This window comes from Drosophila elegans, unplaced genomic scaffold (genome assembly GCF_018152505.1).
Source record: "Drosophila elegans isolate 14027-0461.03 unplaced genomic scaffold, ASM1815250v1 contig_149, whole genome shotgun sequence".
Taxonomy (NCBI): domain Eukaryota; kingdom Metazoa; phylum Arthropoda; class Insecta; order Diptera; family Drosophilidae; genus Drosophila; species Drosophila elegans.
This window is the reverse complement of record NW_024545513.1, coordinates 15,515,705-15,533,316: the sequence shown is the minus strand read 5'-3', so window position 1 is coordinate 15,533,316 and position 17,612 is coordinate 15,515,705. Positions and strand designations below refer to the sequence as shown.

The 17,612-nt window shown below is 47.1% G+C and overlaps 2 protein-coding genes across 5 annotated transcripts; both read right to left on the bottom strand.

The window, feature by feature from the left end:
* Window positions 1-113: 113 nt before the first annotated feature.
* On the bottom strand, window positions 114-1,988 carry LOC121467999 (histidine-rich protein-like). Its single transcript, XM_041710903.1, has 2 exons — window positions 1,931-1,988; window positions 114-1,899 (listed from the first exon to the last, which is right to left on the bottom strand). The coding sequence occupies exons 1-2, from the start codon at window positions 1,986-1,988 to the stop codon at window positions 1,832-1,834; spliced, it is 126 nt and encodes a 41-aa protein (XP_041566837.1). The 3' UTR covers window positions 114-1,831.
* Window positions 114-17,312, bottom strand: LOC108137641 (zinc finger protein hangover). 4 transcript variants are annotated; one of them, XM_017259454.2, is made up of 8 exons: window positions 16,662-17,312; window positions 11,083-11,433; window positions 9,704-9,847; window positions 7,385-9,263; window positions 5,455-6,476; window positions 4,250-4,903; window positions 2,456-3,947; window positions 2,094-2,372 (listed from the first exon to the last, which is right to left on the bottom strand). In XM_017259454.2, exons 1-8 carry the CDS (start codon window positions 16,959-16,961, stop codon window positions 2,197-2,199), a joined length of 6,018 nt encoding a protein of 2,005 aa, XP_017114943.1. In that variant the 5' UTR covers window positions 16,962-17,312; the 3' UTR covers window positions 2,094-2,196. The 4 variants fall into 4 exon arrangements, with proteins under 4 accessions (XP_017114940.1, XP_017114942.1, XP_017114943.1 ...); XM_017259456.2 differs by having other exon boundaries at window positions 7,397-9,263; XM_017259451.2 differs by having other exon boundaries at window positions 114-3,947.
* Between the last annotated feature and the right edge of the window lie 300 nt (window positions 17,313-17,612).

The following is a 17,612-nucleotide window of genomic DNA, read 5'->3' as shown; positions in this document are numbered from 1 at the left end:
TACCAAAATAAACTGCAGTCTTCTTTTCTATATATATTTTTAGGTTTATATTTCTCGTATTACTTTTACTTTCTTTTCGATTCATCAACGCGTGAGGGACAAAAGTTTGCTTATATGATTCTGCATTTGTTTTAATTTATTTTGTACGTTTTAGACTACATTTCCAGTTACATTTTAGATGTCGCTTAAGCTAGTTTTACATATAATGCCGCCGTTATCAGTTGTGTCTATATATGTTGAAGTTGTGTGCGCATACGTGTGGGTGTAAGATACAAGTGTGAAATACAACTAATGTACAGATTATGTGTAAATCGTTATATTAGCTATATGAATGAATCTCAATCTATATAAATACGTGTCTAAGTATGGATCCTCTATTGACCTTGGTCTTCCTGGCCCATTAAGTTAAGTTCAGATGAGAAGTCAGGGCCGATTACAGATTCGTTGGTTATATATTTAGCACTTCACTCAATTTCAAAAATAACTATCCAAGGAACTGTCTGTTTATATAAAAAACGATGGGTCGAAACTAAATGTGAATAAATTCAAAATGAGTATTTTATTTGTTGTAACATTTGGCAACACACAATCCCTTTTTTTCTTTTATTCCTCTACAAAAAGGAATTCGTTAAGAATTTTTCAATGATATTTCTTACTCATGAATAGGAGTTGGAATTTGATGCTGCAGGTTTTGCTTTCAGTAGTATAAAATTGGATTCTTTATTTTGGAAACGTATTAGAGGGCAAACCAAAAGTCGAAAAATAACTAAAAAAGAAATAAATTGATTATTGGGACTGACATGTAAACCAAACATTATTTTCCTATTAAAATATTGTTTTCTTTTGGGAAAAGAATTTAATTTTATAATTTAATTGATTTTTATGTTGAGTCATGCAAACTTAAAGCTCGATCAAAAAGAGAAACATAGTTGGAACGCAAATTAATTTCATGTAAATTCATTATAAGGCCGAGATTTAAGCCAGGTTTAACCTTTTCGCGTTTTTTCGACACAAGGCCGACCGTCTCGAAAATAACCAGAAATGTAGTCTGCAGCTAAATGTTTATAATTATAATTCAACATAAAATCGGCTGTTGTTCTTTTTTAGGCAATTTTCAAAATATTTTGTTCGTGCAAGTGTACAGTTTGGATTTCTTTAACAGTTTTGCTTGTTTGACGCATTTGCGTTACCTCAAATTTACTTTAAGAATTCCAAACATATAAGAAAAAATGAAGCTTTCGGTTTCAAGATTTCTAATCTTCAAGTTTTGGGGATTGGTGTTCTATCAAAATGAAGTTTGATACTGTGTTTAGAATTTTGTGAAGACCAAGGCTTAATACAACAAAAATAAAGTCTAAACATCTATCGCTTTGTGTGTGTGTGTGTGTATTTGAGAGTGTCATGCACGTTTTGTGAAATACTTTGAAAATCCTGATGGTTATTTCTAACTCTAACTGAGCGGTTTCCCTTGCGTTTTCTGTCGCTTGCTTTGGTGCGTCGTAAACTTTTGCTTGAAAATTGTCGTGTAATATATTAAGACGTACTTTCCTATTTGCTTAAGCCTACCATATCAATGTATGTTTATATATAGTTTTTTTCTAAGCGAAACTTAGCCGTAAAAGGGTGCTTATAAACCCCTGTTTTTGCTTTGTGTGTGGGTGTGTGCGCGGTACAAACTAGGTTAACATTTAAAAAAAAAGTCTTAGTTAATATATGTATATATATATATATTCTATATATGATGTACATATATGTTAGTTAAGTTCTTAAGACTAGAAGCAAGAAAAAAAAAATGATTATATAACACACACGCACACACACGCATCTCGTTCTATACATAAACTTGGCTGATTTGTTGATGGAATGCGTTGCTGATGTTCATGTGTTCATGCTGATGTTGTTTTCATTGTTTGAACGATTCTGATGGTATGATGATGATAATGATGATGGTGATGATGGCGGTGTTTGAGTGGATTGGCTTTGTACATTTCAAGTGAGTTTGGATTGAGATGATGGAGGTGGTGGTGGTGGTGGTGTGTCGATGGCGATGTCGATGTCAATGTCAATGTCGATTGGATGATTACTCAATTTGTTGCAGCTGTTGCAGTTTTTGCAGTTGTTGCACTTTTCACCGCCGTGGCAGCAACAGTCTTACTCTTGTTGTTGTTATTGATGGCCAGCACCGCTGACTTGGAGTCAGGCTTCGTCTTTGCTGCCGTTGCTAATGTTGCTGTTGCCACCGATGTTGCTGCCACGCCGCTTGGTGTTGCTGTTGCTGCTGCTGCTGTTGGCTTTGTTGCTACTGCCGCAGCCGCTGTCGAGAGCTTTGGCCCATTGAGGAAATGGCTTTTGATGTGGCTCTGGAGAAGCTCCTGAGAATCGAAACAAAGTTGACATAGATCACAGGTAAAGCCGGGATCATTCAACTGATCGTCGGCCTTCTTACGCCGCTCACCCGTTGAATGAGAATGCGAATTGGACGTGGTCGTTGTGGTGGACTCGCTCTCCGACGAGGAGGCCGTCGACACCACATTCGGCTCGTCCTCCACATCCCCCTCATCTAAATCATCGTCGTCCACCTCCTCGATGGCATCCTCCTCCGCATCAGGATCCGGATCCGGATCGGCATCCTCATCGAACTCCTCCTCAATGATGTCCTCTATGGGCAACACACCGTCGTCATCCTCATCGTCCGAACTGGCCACGATCAGTGGCGGCATCTTGGACTTGCCGTTCATTAGCGGCCTCACCGGCAATGCCACTGGCTCCGGCTCCTCCACATCGTCGTCGTCCTCCTCCTCCTCATCGTCGTCGTCATCCTCCTCATCATCGTCGTCGTCGCTTTCCACCTCGCCATCATCCTCGCCTTCGTCGTCATCCGAACTGATGACCTCCTCGACGAGATCATCGTCGTCCTGGTTAAGATTGGCCGTCTTGTGTTGCTTCTGTGGCAACAGTTGACCCGGTGGCTGTACACCCTCCTCGTCCTCGCCCTCACCCCCATCGCCTTCGTCATCCTCATCTTCTCCCTCGCCATCCTCATCGTCGGTGTCGTCGTCCTCATCGTCACCTGTGCCCGAACTTTCCTCCTCTTCGCCCGAGCTGTCCTCCTCGTCCAGGTCATCGCTATCTTCTTCCTCGCGACCCTCCTCCAACTTCACTGATGATGTTGTTACCGCTGCCATTGCTGTTGCTGCTGCTGCTGCTGTTGCCACCTGACCATTGTCCAGAGATTGCTCTTCGGTATTCATCGCATCACCTGCTGATGTTAATGGTGGCGTTGCTGTTGCTGCTGTTGCTGCTGTTGCATTTGCTGCTGCCGCCGCCGTCGCTCCCTCGGCCGCCGCCGTCCTCTCGATGGCCGCCTTGGTGGCCACCGGCACTATGACCTCCTCCTTGAGATGGTTGTTGATGTGGTTCATCAGCTTCTCCTTGCGCGACAGATACTCGCCGCACAGGTCGCAGCCCCATTGGAAGGGGCAGAAGGGTCGCACCACCTTCGCATCGGCCAGCTTGTGCTCGATCCACAGCTCCTTGGTCTCGAACTTCAGTTGGCAGCGGCGGCAGGTGAGGTAATCGTCCACCACAATCACCGGCGGCTCCGGCAGATTGCTCACTTCGTGCTTGTGCAGCTCGTACATGTGGCGACGCAGATTGTTGTTGCTGATGAAGGTGGAGGCGCAGTATTCGCATTTAAGCTCACGTTTCCGCTTCATCGACTTGCTGCGGTTGTTGCTGCTGCTGCTGCTGTTGTTGTTGTTGTTGTGGTTGTTCATGCTGCTGCTGTTGCACGAGTTGTTGAGGCTCTGTTGCTGCTGCTGCTGTTGTTGGTTGGGCATCAGACCCACCGCATGCAATTCGCGGAGGTGCAACATCGAGTTGTTGTTGTTGTTGTTGGTGGTGTGATTGTTGTTGGTCAACTGTGTCGCTTCGCCGTCGATGGGGTTCTGCAAGGATGATTCAAATGCAAGGATTTGCCGAAGGATGGATGGATATTGGAGCAGGAGTGGTGGATATTGTGTGGATCGTGGAATTTTTGAGGGGAAAGAAAAAAGAGAAAACATATAGATTAGTACAAATTCAGTTGGCAATGACGAGATGTTGATAACTGTTTTTTGCGACTGGTGCGGAGGCATCATCATCATCATCAGCACATCAAAAGTTGTTGGTGGCGCGACAGACGACGCTCATGACGCTCGCCATCGTCCGTCGCTCGTCCTCCTCGCTGCACGAGCCCAAAAACGCTCACCTGCTTGCTATCACCTCTGAAATGCCACTTGCGATGCACCTTGAGTGCGATCACCTGCGGGAACGTCTTGGCGCACAAATCGCACGCATATTCCCCGTTCTCGTTCTGCCGCTCCACCTGGAACTGGCCGACATCCGCCGGCCCATCGTCGAACATCGCCGCCAGCGGATTGTCCACATACAGCTCCTGCTCGTGCTTCTGGATGTGCTTGCTGAAGTGCTCCTGGTCGGTGAAGCGCGCCCCGCAAATGGTGCAGGCCACCTCCGGAATGCGTATCTTAAGCGATGTGGCCACCACTGCTGCCGCCACCGTTGCGGCACTTCCCGAAGCCACCGTCGTCCCGTTACCATCGCTGTTCGCCCTGTCCTCCAGCTGCTGTTCATCCAGCTCCTCCTCCTCGTCCTCATCATCGCCAGTCTTGTGCCGGAAGATGGTTCGTCTGCCTGGCTGTAGCGATGCCTGATGCTGCTGCTGCTGCTGTTGCTGCTGCTGCAGCTGCGTCTCCTGCTGCTGGTGGGCGCCGGTCGAGGTGATTGGCTTGCGGTTGCAGGTGGGCGTGTGGTTGTCATGCATCTGGCGGTCGAAGAAGACCTTACGGCACAGCGAGCATTCTGCTGGATCGGGTACTTGCGGGTGCTTCTTGTAGCGATGCACCTGTGGGGGGGAAAGGGGAAACATGCGAGTCAGTATATGCAGACAACAATCAAATCGCGCTTAAAATAAGTTCGAAACATTATTTAGCTTTGCTAAATCGCCTTGGACTGTTTTCTCAGTCATTATATTTATCAAATACAAATTGCATTAACATATTTTAAGTATTATAGAGCTTGTTGCTTAAACCCCATGTCAGTGTCTTCAAATCTAATAGTATTTTACAAGTTTGAACCTCTCAGTTTATAAACAGCTAGAGTATTGTCGTTTAAGGGACTTTAAGATACGATTATACAACATAAACATACATATATCTCATCCCTTATTTATTTTTATCTATTATAAACCATATTTCGAGTACTGATCTCTTATTTAAATAGGTATAAATAAGGTTTGGTTACTCGAAATATTATTTGTATTTATATTGTATATATATTATAACTCTTTAAAGATAAAAATAAAAAACAGTTTGGATAATAATTATAATGTGGTTTCCCTCTTAACCCGCTAGCTATTTTAAACGCAACAAACTGATTAATCCCCGACAGACTCACCCATAGACTCTTGCGTCCGCTGTAGACATTGCCGCAATCTTTGCAGGAGTAATCGTTCGAGTCGAACTCGTCGTGCGAGTTGATGTGGATGGCCAGCTTCTTGTTGGTGTTGAAGTTGGAGGGACAGTACTTGCACTGGTACCAGTACAGCGGAGTACCCAGGAGTCCCTGACCTGCAGCAGATGCATTGGCGGATGCACCAGCCGCCAGGGCGGAAAGATTAGCCAACTCCGCTGCCGTTGGCTTGGCCTCCTCCATCAGCGAGTCATCGTCAATCTTCGAGGACGCCGACACCGAAGTGGATGCCGAGGCCGATACGGAAGTCAGCTTGTGGACACTGCGCTTGTGCTGCTGCAGCTCCAGCTCCGAACTGTAGACAATGGAGCAGACCTCGCACTCAAATTGCTTGATAATCATCTCGTCCTTGATCGCCCGGCCGTGCACCTTGAACAGATGCACCTTCAGACCCTTCTCGTAGGCAAACTCGGCGTTGCACAGCTTGCACTTGATGAACTGCACATTCTGCACCTGATGGTCGGTGAGCATGTGGTAGCGATAGGACTTCTTCGAGCTGAAGCGCCGCTGGCAGATGCGGCAACGCATTCGCCGGAAGCGACGATCGGCCGCCTGGTCGAGACTACGCCGGAAAACGGCCTGCTCCTGGGGCGTTTGGTTGGCCATTGCCGGCGGCACATTGGCCGGTGTGGCTGGGGCCACCGATACCGATGATGCTGCTGCCGCCGCAGCCAAAATTTCCATCTCCGTGTCGGCCGCCGGTGTGGCGGTTATCGTCAGTGATTTCGGCGTCATCCGATTGGCGGCCGCTAGAGCCGCATTCACCGCATTCGAGGCCGTGTAGTGGGAGCGCATGTGATTGGACAGGCCAATGTTGTTGCTGAACACCGCATTGCAGATGGGGCACTCCTTTTGCTGGCTGGCCACGCCCACCAGGCTGCTGTTGTTGCTGCTGTCGTCCAGGCGCATCTTCTTGGCCACGCTGCCCGGCTCCTCCTCCTCGTCATCTGGAATCGGAAGTAAATGCACAGGTTAGTCTGCCACTGGCAGGAGCCTTTGTCGCAAAAAAGTACAGAAAATAAAAAAAAAAAAAAAAACTAAAACTAAAACCAACGGAGACAATCCAGCAAAGCGAAGCCTTCGATTTAAATGTCAATTGGCATAAATTACAGTGAAGAGCATACAATTAAAGAGCTATGGATGGTGATGCGTTTAGTAATTTAGTGCCTCTATACCCAAGTTGATACTTCACAAGAGATTGGTATTTTAAAGGAGCTGCTTACTGGGGTTACATTACTGTTTTCAAAACCTTTAAAGTAGCAAAAAATCAAATAAGAACTCAGCTCGTGCATAAATGGGTTTAGTTTTACAAATACATTACGGGGAATTGTTAATAAACATTGAATACAAACTTAAGTAAACCAATTCGGGACAGTTAAGCAGGCAAAGTTACACTTTACAGCTTAACAATGAAATTAGAAAATGATTAGATTATAAATAATTATTGAATAATCTTCAATAAAAAAAAAATGGAAACAAAATTGCACAGTCGTTGGAAATGTATATATGTACATATTTTAACCATAAGATTATCCTAATTTAACTTGTTTATAAAAATAAACCATTAATGTGAGGGCATCACAAAATTGCTTGTCCTAATTTATAAACGGACATAATGATATTTATGGAAGTGGTATATACTTTGTAGTATTTTAACATTTTCTTACAAAATCTTTTAGATAATGTTTTAGTTATTTTGATGTTTTAAAATATCTAAAACTTGTTTGTTTTTTTTTTTCTTGTTAATAAAGACAATCTTAATGAAGATGAATCGATGAGACTGCGACTGAGACTGAGACTAAGGTAATGAGAAACAGGCAGAGCGGGGGGACGTCTACAATCTAAGCCTAATTACCGAGTGTCCCACCATTTGTTATCGACATCAGGTCCTTCATCACGTAGTCGTAGCGACCGGTGTACACGTTCGGCGTGCTTCCGTCCGCCAACTTGACGGCATCCGCATTCACGATGTACTCAAAGCCGCCGGAATGCCGGTTCTTGTCCACGCCATGCACATTGATCATGTGCTCCCGCAGGTAGGAGATCCGTGGATAGCCCAGGCCGCATCGCACACACTTGTATGTCTCGGGCAGCTTGTTCGGATGCTTCGATTCCATGTGGCGCAGCACATTGTTGTAGTTGTTGTACTGCTGGCCGCAAATGGGACACACCTGCGGCATTCTGGAGAAGTACTGTGACTTGGGTGCGCTCCCATCTCGATTTGCCGAGCTCTGAGCGGAGGCGGATGCAGACGCGGAGGCAGAGGCTGAGGCACCCACTTGGGCAGCCAGCTTTGGTGTGGATGTGAGCGGTGGTGCCGCACTGCTGCTACGCGACTCATCCGCCGAGGAGCCGACCCCAATGCCCAAGGCGCCCAGCAGACTCCGCTTGCCCGGCGAGTGCTCCATGCTGTTGCTCCGTGCCATGCCGCTGCCCGTGGTGGAGGCGTTGTCACTGCTCGCCCCACCGCCGCCGCCGCCGCCACCCACGCCGCCGAGATGATCCTGGTAGACGTGGTCGAGGAACCGCTGGTGCGTCTCCAGCTTGGCGTCGCACGTCATGCAGCGCAGCCGGACAATGCAGTCCATGTTGTTGTAGTGCCGCCGCCTGTCCACCGGATCGGCAAAGTCCAGGCCGCAGAAGCTGCACTGTATCGAGTTGTTGTCCTTGCGCTGCACATCGGCATGCTTGTCGTAGACGTGCGTTCGGAACTCGTGCTTGGTGCGGAAACCCTTGGGACAGAGCTTGCACTCGTACAGTTTGTTCACCAGCAGCTCCTTGGCGCGCAGCTTCTCTGGCCGTTCGGAACTGCCGATGGGTGTGCCGCCTACCTCTGCTGCGCCGGCGATCGTCACTGTGGGACTGCACATGGTCACCACTTCTGTCCCGGCATCAGCATCGGCATCGACATCGGCAATCACCGCTCCTACTCCTACTCCTACTCCTCCCTCCGCATCATCGCTGGTCGGCACATCCAGCAGTCCAGTGGCAATCATTGCCGTTGTTGTTGTTGCCGTTGTTGTTGTTGTTGTTGACTTGCCACGCAGAGCATTCAAAACCCTAAAGAGATTAATGCAATTCCGTTTCTTCAGATGCGAGATGAACAGCGCCTTGGAGTCGTTCATCTTGAGGCAGTTGAAGCACAGGTTGCGCGGCAGCATCGGATACTTCTTGCGCACGTGCGCCATGAAGTTCTTGTACGTGCTAAAGTACTTGCTGCAGCAGCGGCAGGTCATCGTCTGGTACTGCTCGAGGAACTCGTCGTTCTGCTCGATGAACTCCACCTTGTCGCGGGTGAGCAGCGGTCGGTATTGCTCGGGATTGTCGTAGTCGTAGCCGCCGCCCTCGCACTTGATGAAGGCGTTCATCACCACCTGGCGGTACTTTTGCGTAGAGATATTCCCGCCAGCGGCACCAGCGGCTCGATTTGCCTCCGCTGTGGCCGCCGCAGCAGCCGCCCGTTGGATTTCCAAGGCGGCAGCCAATGCGGGCGTTGGCTTCGTAATGGGCGTGTTGTGGGGCGAGTCCGTGGACAATTGGAACAGGTTCGGGTGTAGGTTCCGTTCGTGGCGACGGGCATTGGCCCGTGTGGAGAACTGCAGGCTGCAGGCGCGGCAACTGGCCACCTTGGAGTCCCCGGCGGCTGCCACATTGGCCACCGCATTCGGCGGCAGCGAGGCGGCCACGGACGAGGCATTCACGCCATGTTGCGCCGTATAGTCGTAGTCCGAGGTCTGCGGGGGTAATAAACAAATTATGAAAATTAAAATCAAGAAATCGCGTCTAAGCTGCATTTTCCAAGCCTTTTAAAGTGCACAGGAAAATGTTTAGTTTTTATTCCTGAATAGTTTTTAAAACAATTTGTTTCCAAGTCAAACAAAGATTACTATTTTTGTGTATTGCGTTACGGAATAAATTTCAGGGCAAAAATAAAGAAATCTTTCACTGTTGAGCATTTATTAAACAACATACACATTTCTGGCTAAAAAACAGTAAAAACTAAAGAATTCGCGTATTAATACTTGGTAAAGTATTAGCGATAAAAATGAACTTGAATTAAGGTAGTGATATTGTTATAAGTACCAATTTATTCAATTAAATTGTTATTAAATTTGTCTGCCAAAAGCTAATTAAATCTTTTAAAAACTTATACCACTAACTATTCTGGACTTACCGTCAACGGCACATCGCCCTCGTGTTCGGAGCGCTCTAGGAACATTGTGGGATCGACCATGTCATCGGACTCGTCTATTGACTTCATCTGGTAGTCGTCATCCGTGTCAATGGGCTCATCTTTGATGGGAATCGCAGGCAGTGGCTGCAGGGGATCCAACATTCAACCGAAAATGAAAGAACAAACAGTGCCAAACGAGACGGAAATTAGTTGAAATCGAACAAAAGGAGCACACATCAATCGTAAATAGTACAATGGTAAATCAATAACAACAATCATGGACGCTGCAGTGCGTCCATTGGTACCCGTTAGCCAGAGAGCTATGTTCGAGTCTTATCTTTATATATATATATATATATTTGTACATTCCAAAACCGGCAAGCAAGAGCATTACTATATTCCACAGACGGACATTTGAAGATTTCGCATAATTTCGCATTCGGGATAACAGGTAGAAGAGAGCGCTGTACGGGATTAGGAGGTGATGGGGGTTCGGTCACGCTTCGAATGCACGATACAATTACATTATAGGAGTAGCGTCTGAAAAAGCGCAGCTGCTGGGCGGCGCTCTGCAGCGTCACCGGCATAAGCAGCGGTGCGGTGGACACGGATACGGATGCGGATGCGGATGCAGATGCAGACGCTGATGCCGAGCCAGAGGTCGTGGCGGAAACAACGTTGCCCGGCGCATTAGACGTGGTCGTCGTCGAGGCCAGACCACCTGCCTGCTGTTGTGGCTGGACGTGACCGCTGCTGCTGCAGCTTTGGCTGAAATCAAGTGGCAGCGACAGCGACAAGCTCTCCATTCCACCCACACCAGACATCCCGGGCAGCGGCTCAACGGCAGCAGCAGGCGGAGCAATGGATCCAGCTGGACCTGCCACTGGCGGCATCGGTGGCATCGGTGGCAACGATGGCAACGGTGGCAACGGAGGCACTGCAATGTCCAATGGCAGATACAGCTTCGGTTTGAATTTGCGCATTGGTGGAGCCGGATTGGCCATCTGAACTGGACGCTGTGGACGAAATTGCCGCTGGCGTCTACTATGTAGCTGCTGCTGCTGCTGGTGGTGATGATGTTGCAACACCTGTTTGCCCCGCTGCTGATGTTGCTGCTGGTGCTGCTGTTGTTTCTGGTGGTGATGGTGGTATCTGCGGTACTGGTGAGACTGCTGGCGCTGCTGTTCCCGCTGTTGGGATGCCGATGTGGTGGATGTGGATGTGGAGGAGCAGCTGGCCGCCGCCGATGCTGGCACCTGCAAGAGAAGGGTCTGCAGCGATTGCTGCGCGTTGCTGGTCGTCGCCGTCATTCTGGCCGGTGGTTGCAGCTGCAACTGCTGCAATTGATGCTGTGGCAGCTGCTGCGGTTTAGGACTCACATAGACTGTTAGGGATTTGCGTTTCTTCAGCGAGTGTATGCCATCCAAAATGTTGGCTGCCGTCGCTGCGGCCGTTGGTGTCGCCTTCTCCGCCTCAAGTTCACTCTCCGATTGCTGTTGTTGCTGCTGCTGCTGATGCTGCTGCTGCTGCTGCTGGTGATCAAAGGAGGCCCCTCCATTCTCCGCACTGTTCAGGTCCAGGTAGTTGAAGAGCTTGCTCTTGTTGGCCTCCAGCCACTGGCGCTGCTTCGTCTGCGAGCTGTAGCAGCGGTTCTTGAAGCTCTGCCATGAGTTCAGGTAGCTGATGCAGGCGTGGCAGATTTGCAGCGACAGTCGATCCTGAGGTGTAATCTGAAAATAAAAACACAAAATCGGGAATGAATAGAGAATTCTAAATGGCATTTTGCTTTTTTTTAACAAAGCGTTCAACAAACACTGAATGAATAAATAACAAACTGGGATATCGAAAAGGTTTAAGATTATTATCCGTTAAATCAGAATACTAAAGCTGTACATAGTTGGTAAAAGTAAGTTATATAATTAGATTCATAATTCGCGTCATACTTCTATAGTACGTTTTTTTTATGAAGGAGTTTAACATATTCGCTTAAAAGTTAACCTATAAAGTGTTATTAGGGAAAGACCATGATGTGTTTATCAAATTAATCAACTGTGATTTAAATAAAAATTTAAATTTTTTGCCTTTCAACGCGGTGTTTTGGGGGGACAACAGTGGATTTTGTGTGACCAGCGATGCGGAGAATGCAGGTAGTGGTCCCCAGCTCCCAACTACCCTATTGATGTCAATGACCTGCTTATAATTATATGCAAAACTGCTGCAGCATCCCACACCACCCCCTGTTCACCTCATCACCCCCCGCTCCACACCGCTCACAACTACAAACAGGACACTGCGCAAATCATATGAAATGTCCTGCTGGCTGATAACAGTGTGTGCGCATGTTTGTTTGTGTACGACTGTGTGTATCGTTCGAATTGCCAGTCTATGTAAGCCCGACCGTCCGTACGCCCTCCCGCCCGCCCGCTCTTATATACTTAAACTCAATACTCGCACGTCCTGCCCCAAAACACCCGCACACGGTTCGATTTCGCCGGGAGCCGGGCTCAAAACATCTTGACCGCCACAAAATCTATTAAATCTCAATTATCAAAGGCCGCGCGACTAGGCATATTTTATTGTAATCGCTTATCAAAGCAGTTGCAGTTTCAGTGATGACAAGCGGGTATTTGACAACATAGCCAATATTGGAAAATAGCCAATATTATTGAAATTAGTAAGTCAATGTATGCAAATCTTACAGAAAATATTAACATGTGCTTATATACAGACACATGTGTGATATTTGACTATTTAACTCTCAAAACATTATACTAACTAAATCACTAAAAATGGAAATGGAAGTAAAGCTTTTTAGCTTTTTATTCATTTTAATTAATAGTACAGAAAAAAGTTACATTGCACTTTACCAAATTTAGACTTTCACTATTTTTTAATTTAGCGGTTTCTTGAGTGTTATATTTAATATACAGTAGCCAAAAAACTGATCACTGGCTTAAACAACTTGGCTTGAAAATTGCCATTTGGCCAGCACTGCGCTCCCCTTTTCGTTTCCTTTTTAGCTGAATATCGATAGCAGACGCAAGAATTAGCAATCGAAGAGGCGAATGAAAATGATCAAAACAAACGATGGAAATGTTTTGTTTTGCATTTGCCTTTTCGACTTGAGCTATGCATACACGCTTGATTGTGGGTGTGTGCTGGTGTGTTTAATTTAATAATCGAATGCTTGTTGTTGTTTGGCTGTTTTGCTGTGCAATTGTAATCGAAACTCCAGGATATTAAAGCCCGGCGGGTCCTTTGAGCACATATAAACACACACACACACACACACACACGAGCACATACACCCGCCTCCGATTTTGGGCCTACATATGTACATTTATCCTTATGTACAATCCCAATCCCACACTCCCAGTGGAGGATTTCGAGGGCTCCACTCCATACCATTCCGTTTCGATAATATGTTGTTCATTCACCTCACCCAAACCAGCGTTTCCTTTATGGCCGCCATGTTTCCCTGTGTTCCTGTGGATACAGGACAGAAGGATTTCCCATTCTCGCGGACTGCACTTTAATGTGGCAACATTGAAACACCATTGGGGTTTGGGTTTATCGTCATTATAGATACTACGCAATAAGGTGAGATTTTAGAAAGTCGCAAAAGGGCAAGATACAAGGTACATATACAAGTACATGTTGGGCTTCAACACGGTACATAATGCAGAAAGACTTGTGGCAGCTGCAGATTCCACCAGCTGCCGCCTTCGTTTTCTGCTGGCCACCAGGTGCAATAATCACCAGCCATGGACCATTCCCATTCCCATTCCCGTTCCCATACCGCCTCCCCTGCTCCTTCGTGGAACAAGTTCTTCTCCTTTTTGTGTCCTTATTCGTTCCAAACCCATGCTGTTTGGGTATATATATCTGTGTGTCTGCGAGTGTGAGTGTGGGCAAGAGAGAGAGCATCCTGTCCTGTCCGTTCCACGCACAAAGTGAAGACGTAGAAATAACCAAAAAGTAACCCTCATATTCAGCAGACCGGAGATCTTGAGAGCAGCAACAAGAAAACAACAGGAACAGGACGAAGAGCAGGACGAAAAAAGAGTCGGGGGTTCATTTGAAATATTGAATTTCGTCTCAGGCAACAACGCAAAACAAAATAAAAACGCAAGTGCAACAGGGTTCACCCTAGGGCTTCCAAACAGCTGTTATCGTAATTGTGGCGATCAATACGAGTTATCGATAAAGATGCCGAGCTTATGAAGTGGTGCGAACATGAAAGAATAAAACTTACATTTACAATGACCATGTACAAAGCTGCAGATTTTTTATGATTAATTGTCTTAAAATCGAAAAAATTAAATCTATTTAAAATTGTAAATCATAAGTTTCGTTTCGGGCAGTCCCGGCTAAAAGTTTTGAGCTAATTTGAATCTAAGAACCTGTTAGATTTTTAACGAACTCTATGGAATTTTCTTTCGGGCTTAAAGAATTGTATTCTTTTTTAATTGTTAACTGACCAGTTGAATAAATAACTTTTATTTTTTATAATTATTTTTTTTTAATTTGTTACGTTCCAGAAACTTTAATATTATAATATATGTATTTTGAATAAACATAGGATTCCCGCTGGCACATACAATGTGGACCTGAAGTGTGTATCCTTATCCTCTACCTATTCCATGTTGAGTCCAAAATCATTTTCATACATATGTATATACTCCTCAATTTCACCACTTCATAATTCTTTAATTTTAAGAATCTTAACATTGAACTATATCTCTATTCATCATTTTGGGTCACCTCATTGGCGAACACCCATTCCCTTTTGGATAGACCGAGGCACATCCTTGGTTATTTATGTGTATCCCTAAAGTGTGTACCCTAGTGTTCACAAAATCCTGGCTACCTATTCCGTCTATCCGCCATCTTGGATGAGCCAGAGTGGAATTGTGGATGCTTCGACTGCTTCTCTCTGCTCCGCTGTTGCTGTTGCCCTCGCCCCCTTCCAATCCATCTTTTATCGGCTTGTCATCTCGTCACGTCGCCTCGCCGTCGTCGTCGTCGCATTTTTTGGCCAAGGGGAGAAAGTTAGTCGTCCACCTGGGGACCCAAGAAGAGCCACAAAATGGAGACGACGCTGCTTGCTGCTGCTGTTGGAAATTCGATGCGGGCCGCAGGAGGAGCCAAGCCAGCAACGACGGCAACGGCAACGGCAACGAACGGAAAGGCAAAACAGAAATATATCGACAACATCCCACCAGGTAATCTGGTGTGCCCAAGGTGAAACCACTCGAATTTTGTGCCCGGTTTTGGGTCTCCGCCGCTGTCCGTTTTCCAAGCCCGCTGCCTGCTTCCCGCTGCTTCTTCCCGCCTGTCCGTTCCCGCTAACCCTCTTCTACCCATAACCATGCCAATGCCCATTCCCGTGTCCATTCCCATTCCCGTTTCCCGGTCTCTTTTGCCTGTGCCTTTGTCTTCCGCCTGTATGTGTGCCTGCCTGCCTGCCTGTGCCAGTGCCAGTGCCTGTGTATGCGAGCATGTGGTCCGCCTCCAGATAACGAGAACGGAGGAAGAGGAAGAGCAAGAGAAGCAGTCGAGCTAGCGATGACGCCAACCAGCGTGTTGTTGTTGTTGTTGCTGCTGCTGGGTTGTACATATATACACACACATACAACTCTGGTCGGAGGCAACTTGGCATGTCTGTGTGTGTCCGTTTGTGTGAAGAGCAATTGCCATGAAATCGAATCGAAGCCCAGGGAAAGAACAGAGAACCGAGAATCGAGGAGAACCGAGCACCATTAGACCCAGACGACCATTGGGGGGCACAAAAGCACAGAGCACACGCAGCAGAAGCGTGGCGGATATGGGATATTGGGATACATGTACCAGATGCCGGGGGAACTTAACACTACAACAAAAAAAAGAAACAAAATCCAGAACCCAGAAAGAATCAATAAACGAAGCTAGCGAAGCCACACGGGAAAGCAGTCCAAGTCCTCCTCCTTTCCACCTCCTTCTCCTTCTCCTGTTCCTCGTCCTCTTCCTCGAAAGGATGCGCGCGCGCAAAGAGAGCGGAGAGCAACTGCTGCCCTCCAAGCGAAGTTCCTTGAAAAAGGTACAAGCAACGTAGCGAAATTATATGTAATTGGCCTGGGTTTTTGGGTTTTCGGTTTTCTGGCCTGGAATCTGAATCTGAATCTCTGTTGCCCGCCGCAAACACACACACACACATACACATTCAGAGGCCAGACGACGGCGCGCTCATCGTGCTTTATTCTTTGTGCTGGTCATTCGCAGCTGCTCTCGCCCGCTGGGAAGAGGCGAAAGAGAATAGGAGGAGGAGGAGTAAGAGGAGCAGGCAGCAGATTTTTGGAAAGGAAGCAGGATCAGTTCTAACCTCAAAGCGGGAAGGTAATGGAAGCAATGGAACGGAATGGAAGGTATAAAAGGAGGAGGAGTAGCAAAAGTGGAGAGTTCAAGTTTGATTATGAGCTAAAGATTGTGGTCGTGATTGGATTACAGCTCCTCTTCTACCATTCCTCCTCCTCCTCTTCCCACTCACTCGCCCCTTCCTGCTCTCTTCCATTCCCCACTGCATCGTGACTTGGCAGTGGAAACATTGGAAACCCAAAAAGCGGACCATGCGGCTAGCCACACACCCATACTCGCGCGAGAGGAGGCGGGGTTTGGCTGGTTTTTCGTTCGTTTCTGTTTTTTTTTTTTTTTGTTTTCTGTTATTTAGGTGGCCATCATCTTTAGTGCTTGCACAATCCAATCTGCCCCTGGGGCCAATGGCTACTCTTCATCCGTAACCTCACTTTCTGGGCGTCCACAAAGCCATCGGGTGTGGCCACTGCCTCATCCTTCCACCGGCCACTGGATGTGTGTATAACTGTTAATGGTGTCCAACCACCAGAACCCCAGAGAGCATTCAAAAAGAGAGCGCCGCCGGACACCCGGGATGACGATGACGACAGCCGGATTATGTACTCACCTTGATGCTGACGCAGTTGTGGATCTTGGTGGACAGCGGTTCCTTATCCGCCGCATAGCTATTAATGATCGAGATGCATTCGGTTTGCGGGGCGACGCATAGGCGACAGCAGTTTTGTCGCGCCGACCGCTCGCCTTTTGTTGTTGGTATAGCGGCAGTAGCTTCTGGGGAAGTGGTTCCCATTCCCGTCCCCGTTGTGGTTCCCATTCCCGCTGGCGTTCCCGTGACCAGTCCCGTTCCAGGCGTCGCTGTGGCCTCCACTGATGTTGTAGTAGTTGTAGCCGCCGCAGCGTCGCACATTTTGTCGCTTTTGTATATCGCTATTCGCTTTTTTTTTTGTTTTGCACGTTTTCACTTTTGTTTCGGTCTGCGTCCGTTCGCAATCGTTCCACCATCCACTAACCGCTCTCCGTCGTCGACGTCGACGCCGCTCGCGTCACCCACTTCACGCACATTGTCCGCACTCTGATGCTTCCCGTGATCCTGAGCTGATTTTGTTGTGGTTCGCCTCGGTTTCAGTTTCGGTTTCGTTTTGTTTGGCTGCCAGGACAGAACAGAACCAGAACGAGAAGCGCACAGGAAAAAAAATGACGACGCGGTCCGAGCGAGGTGTTCAATTTGGAACCGATTTTCAGCGATTGAACCGATTTGAATAGCGGTGAAGGGACATCTATGTCATCGATGTTTTTAAAACATCTGTCCTATCGATGTTTGGCGGAGATTATCGATATTTACCCGTCATCTCTGTTAATTCGACGTTTGGCTAACATTTCGCTGTTAGTTCGACGTTTGGCTAACATTTCACTGCAAAACGCAAACCCACCACAAGCACGCAAATTCACTCTAGAGGTGGAAAACAGCGATGTCATCGGTGTTTTCAAAATTCGGTTCTATCGATGTTTGGCGGAGATTATCGATGCTTATCCGTCTCTAACTATATTTTCTTGCCAC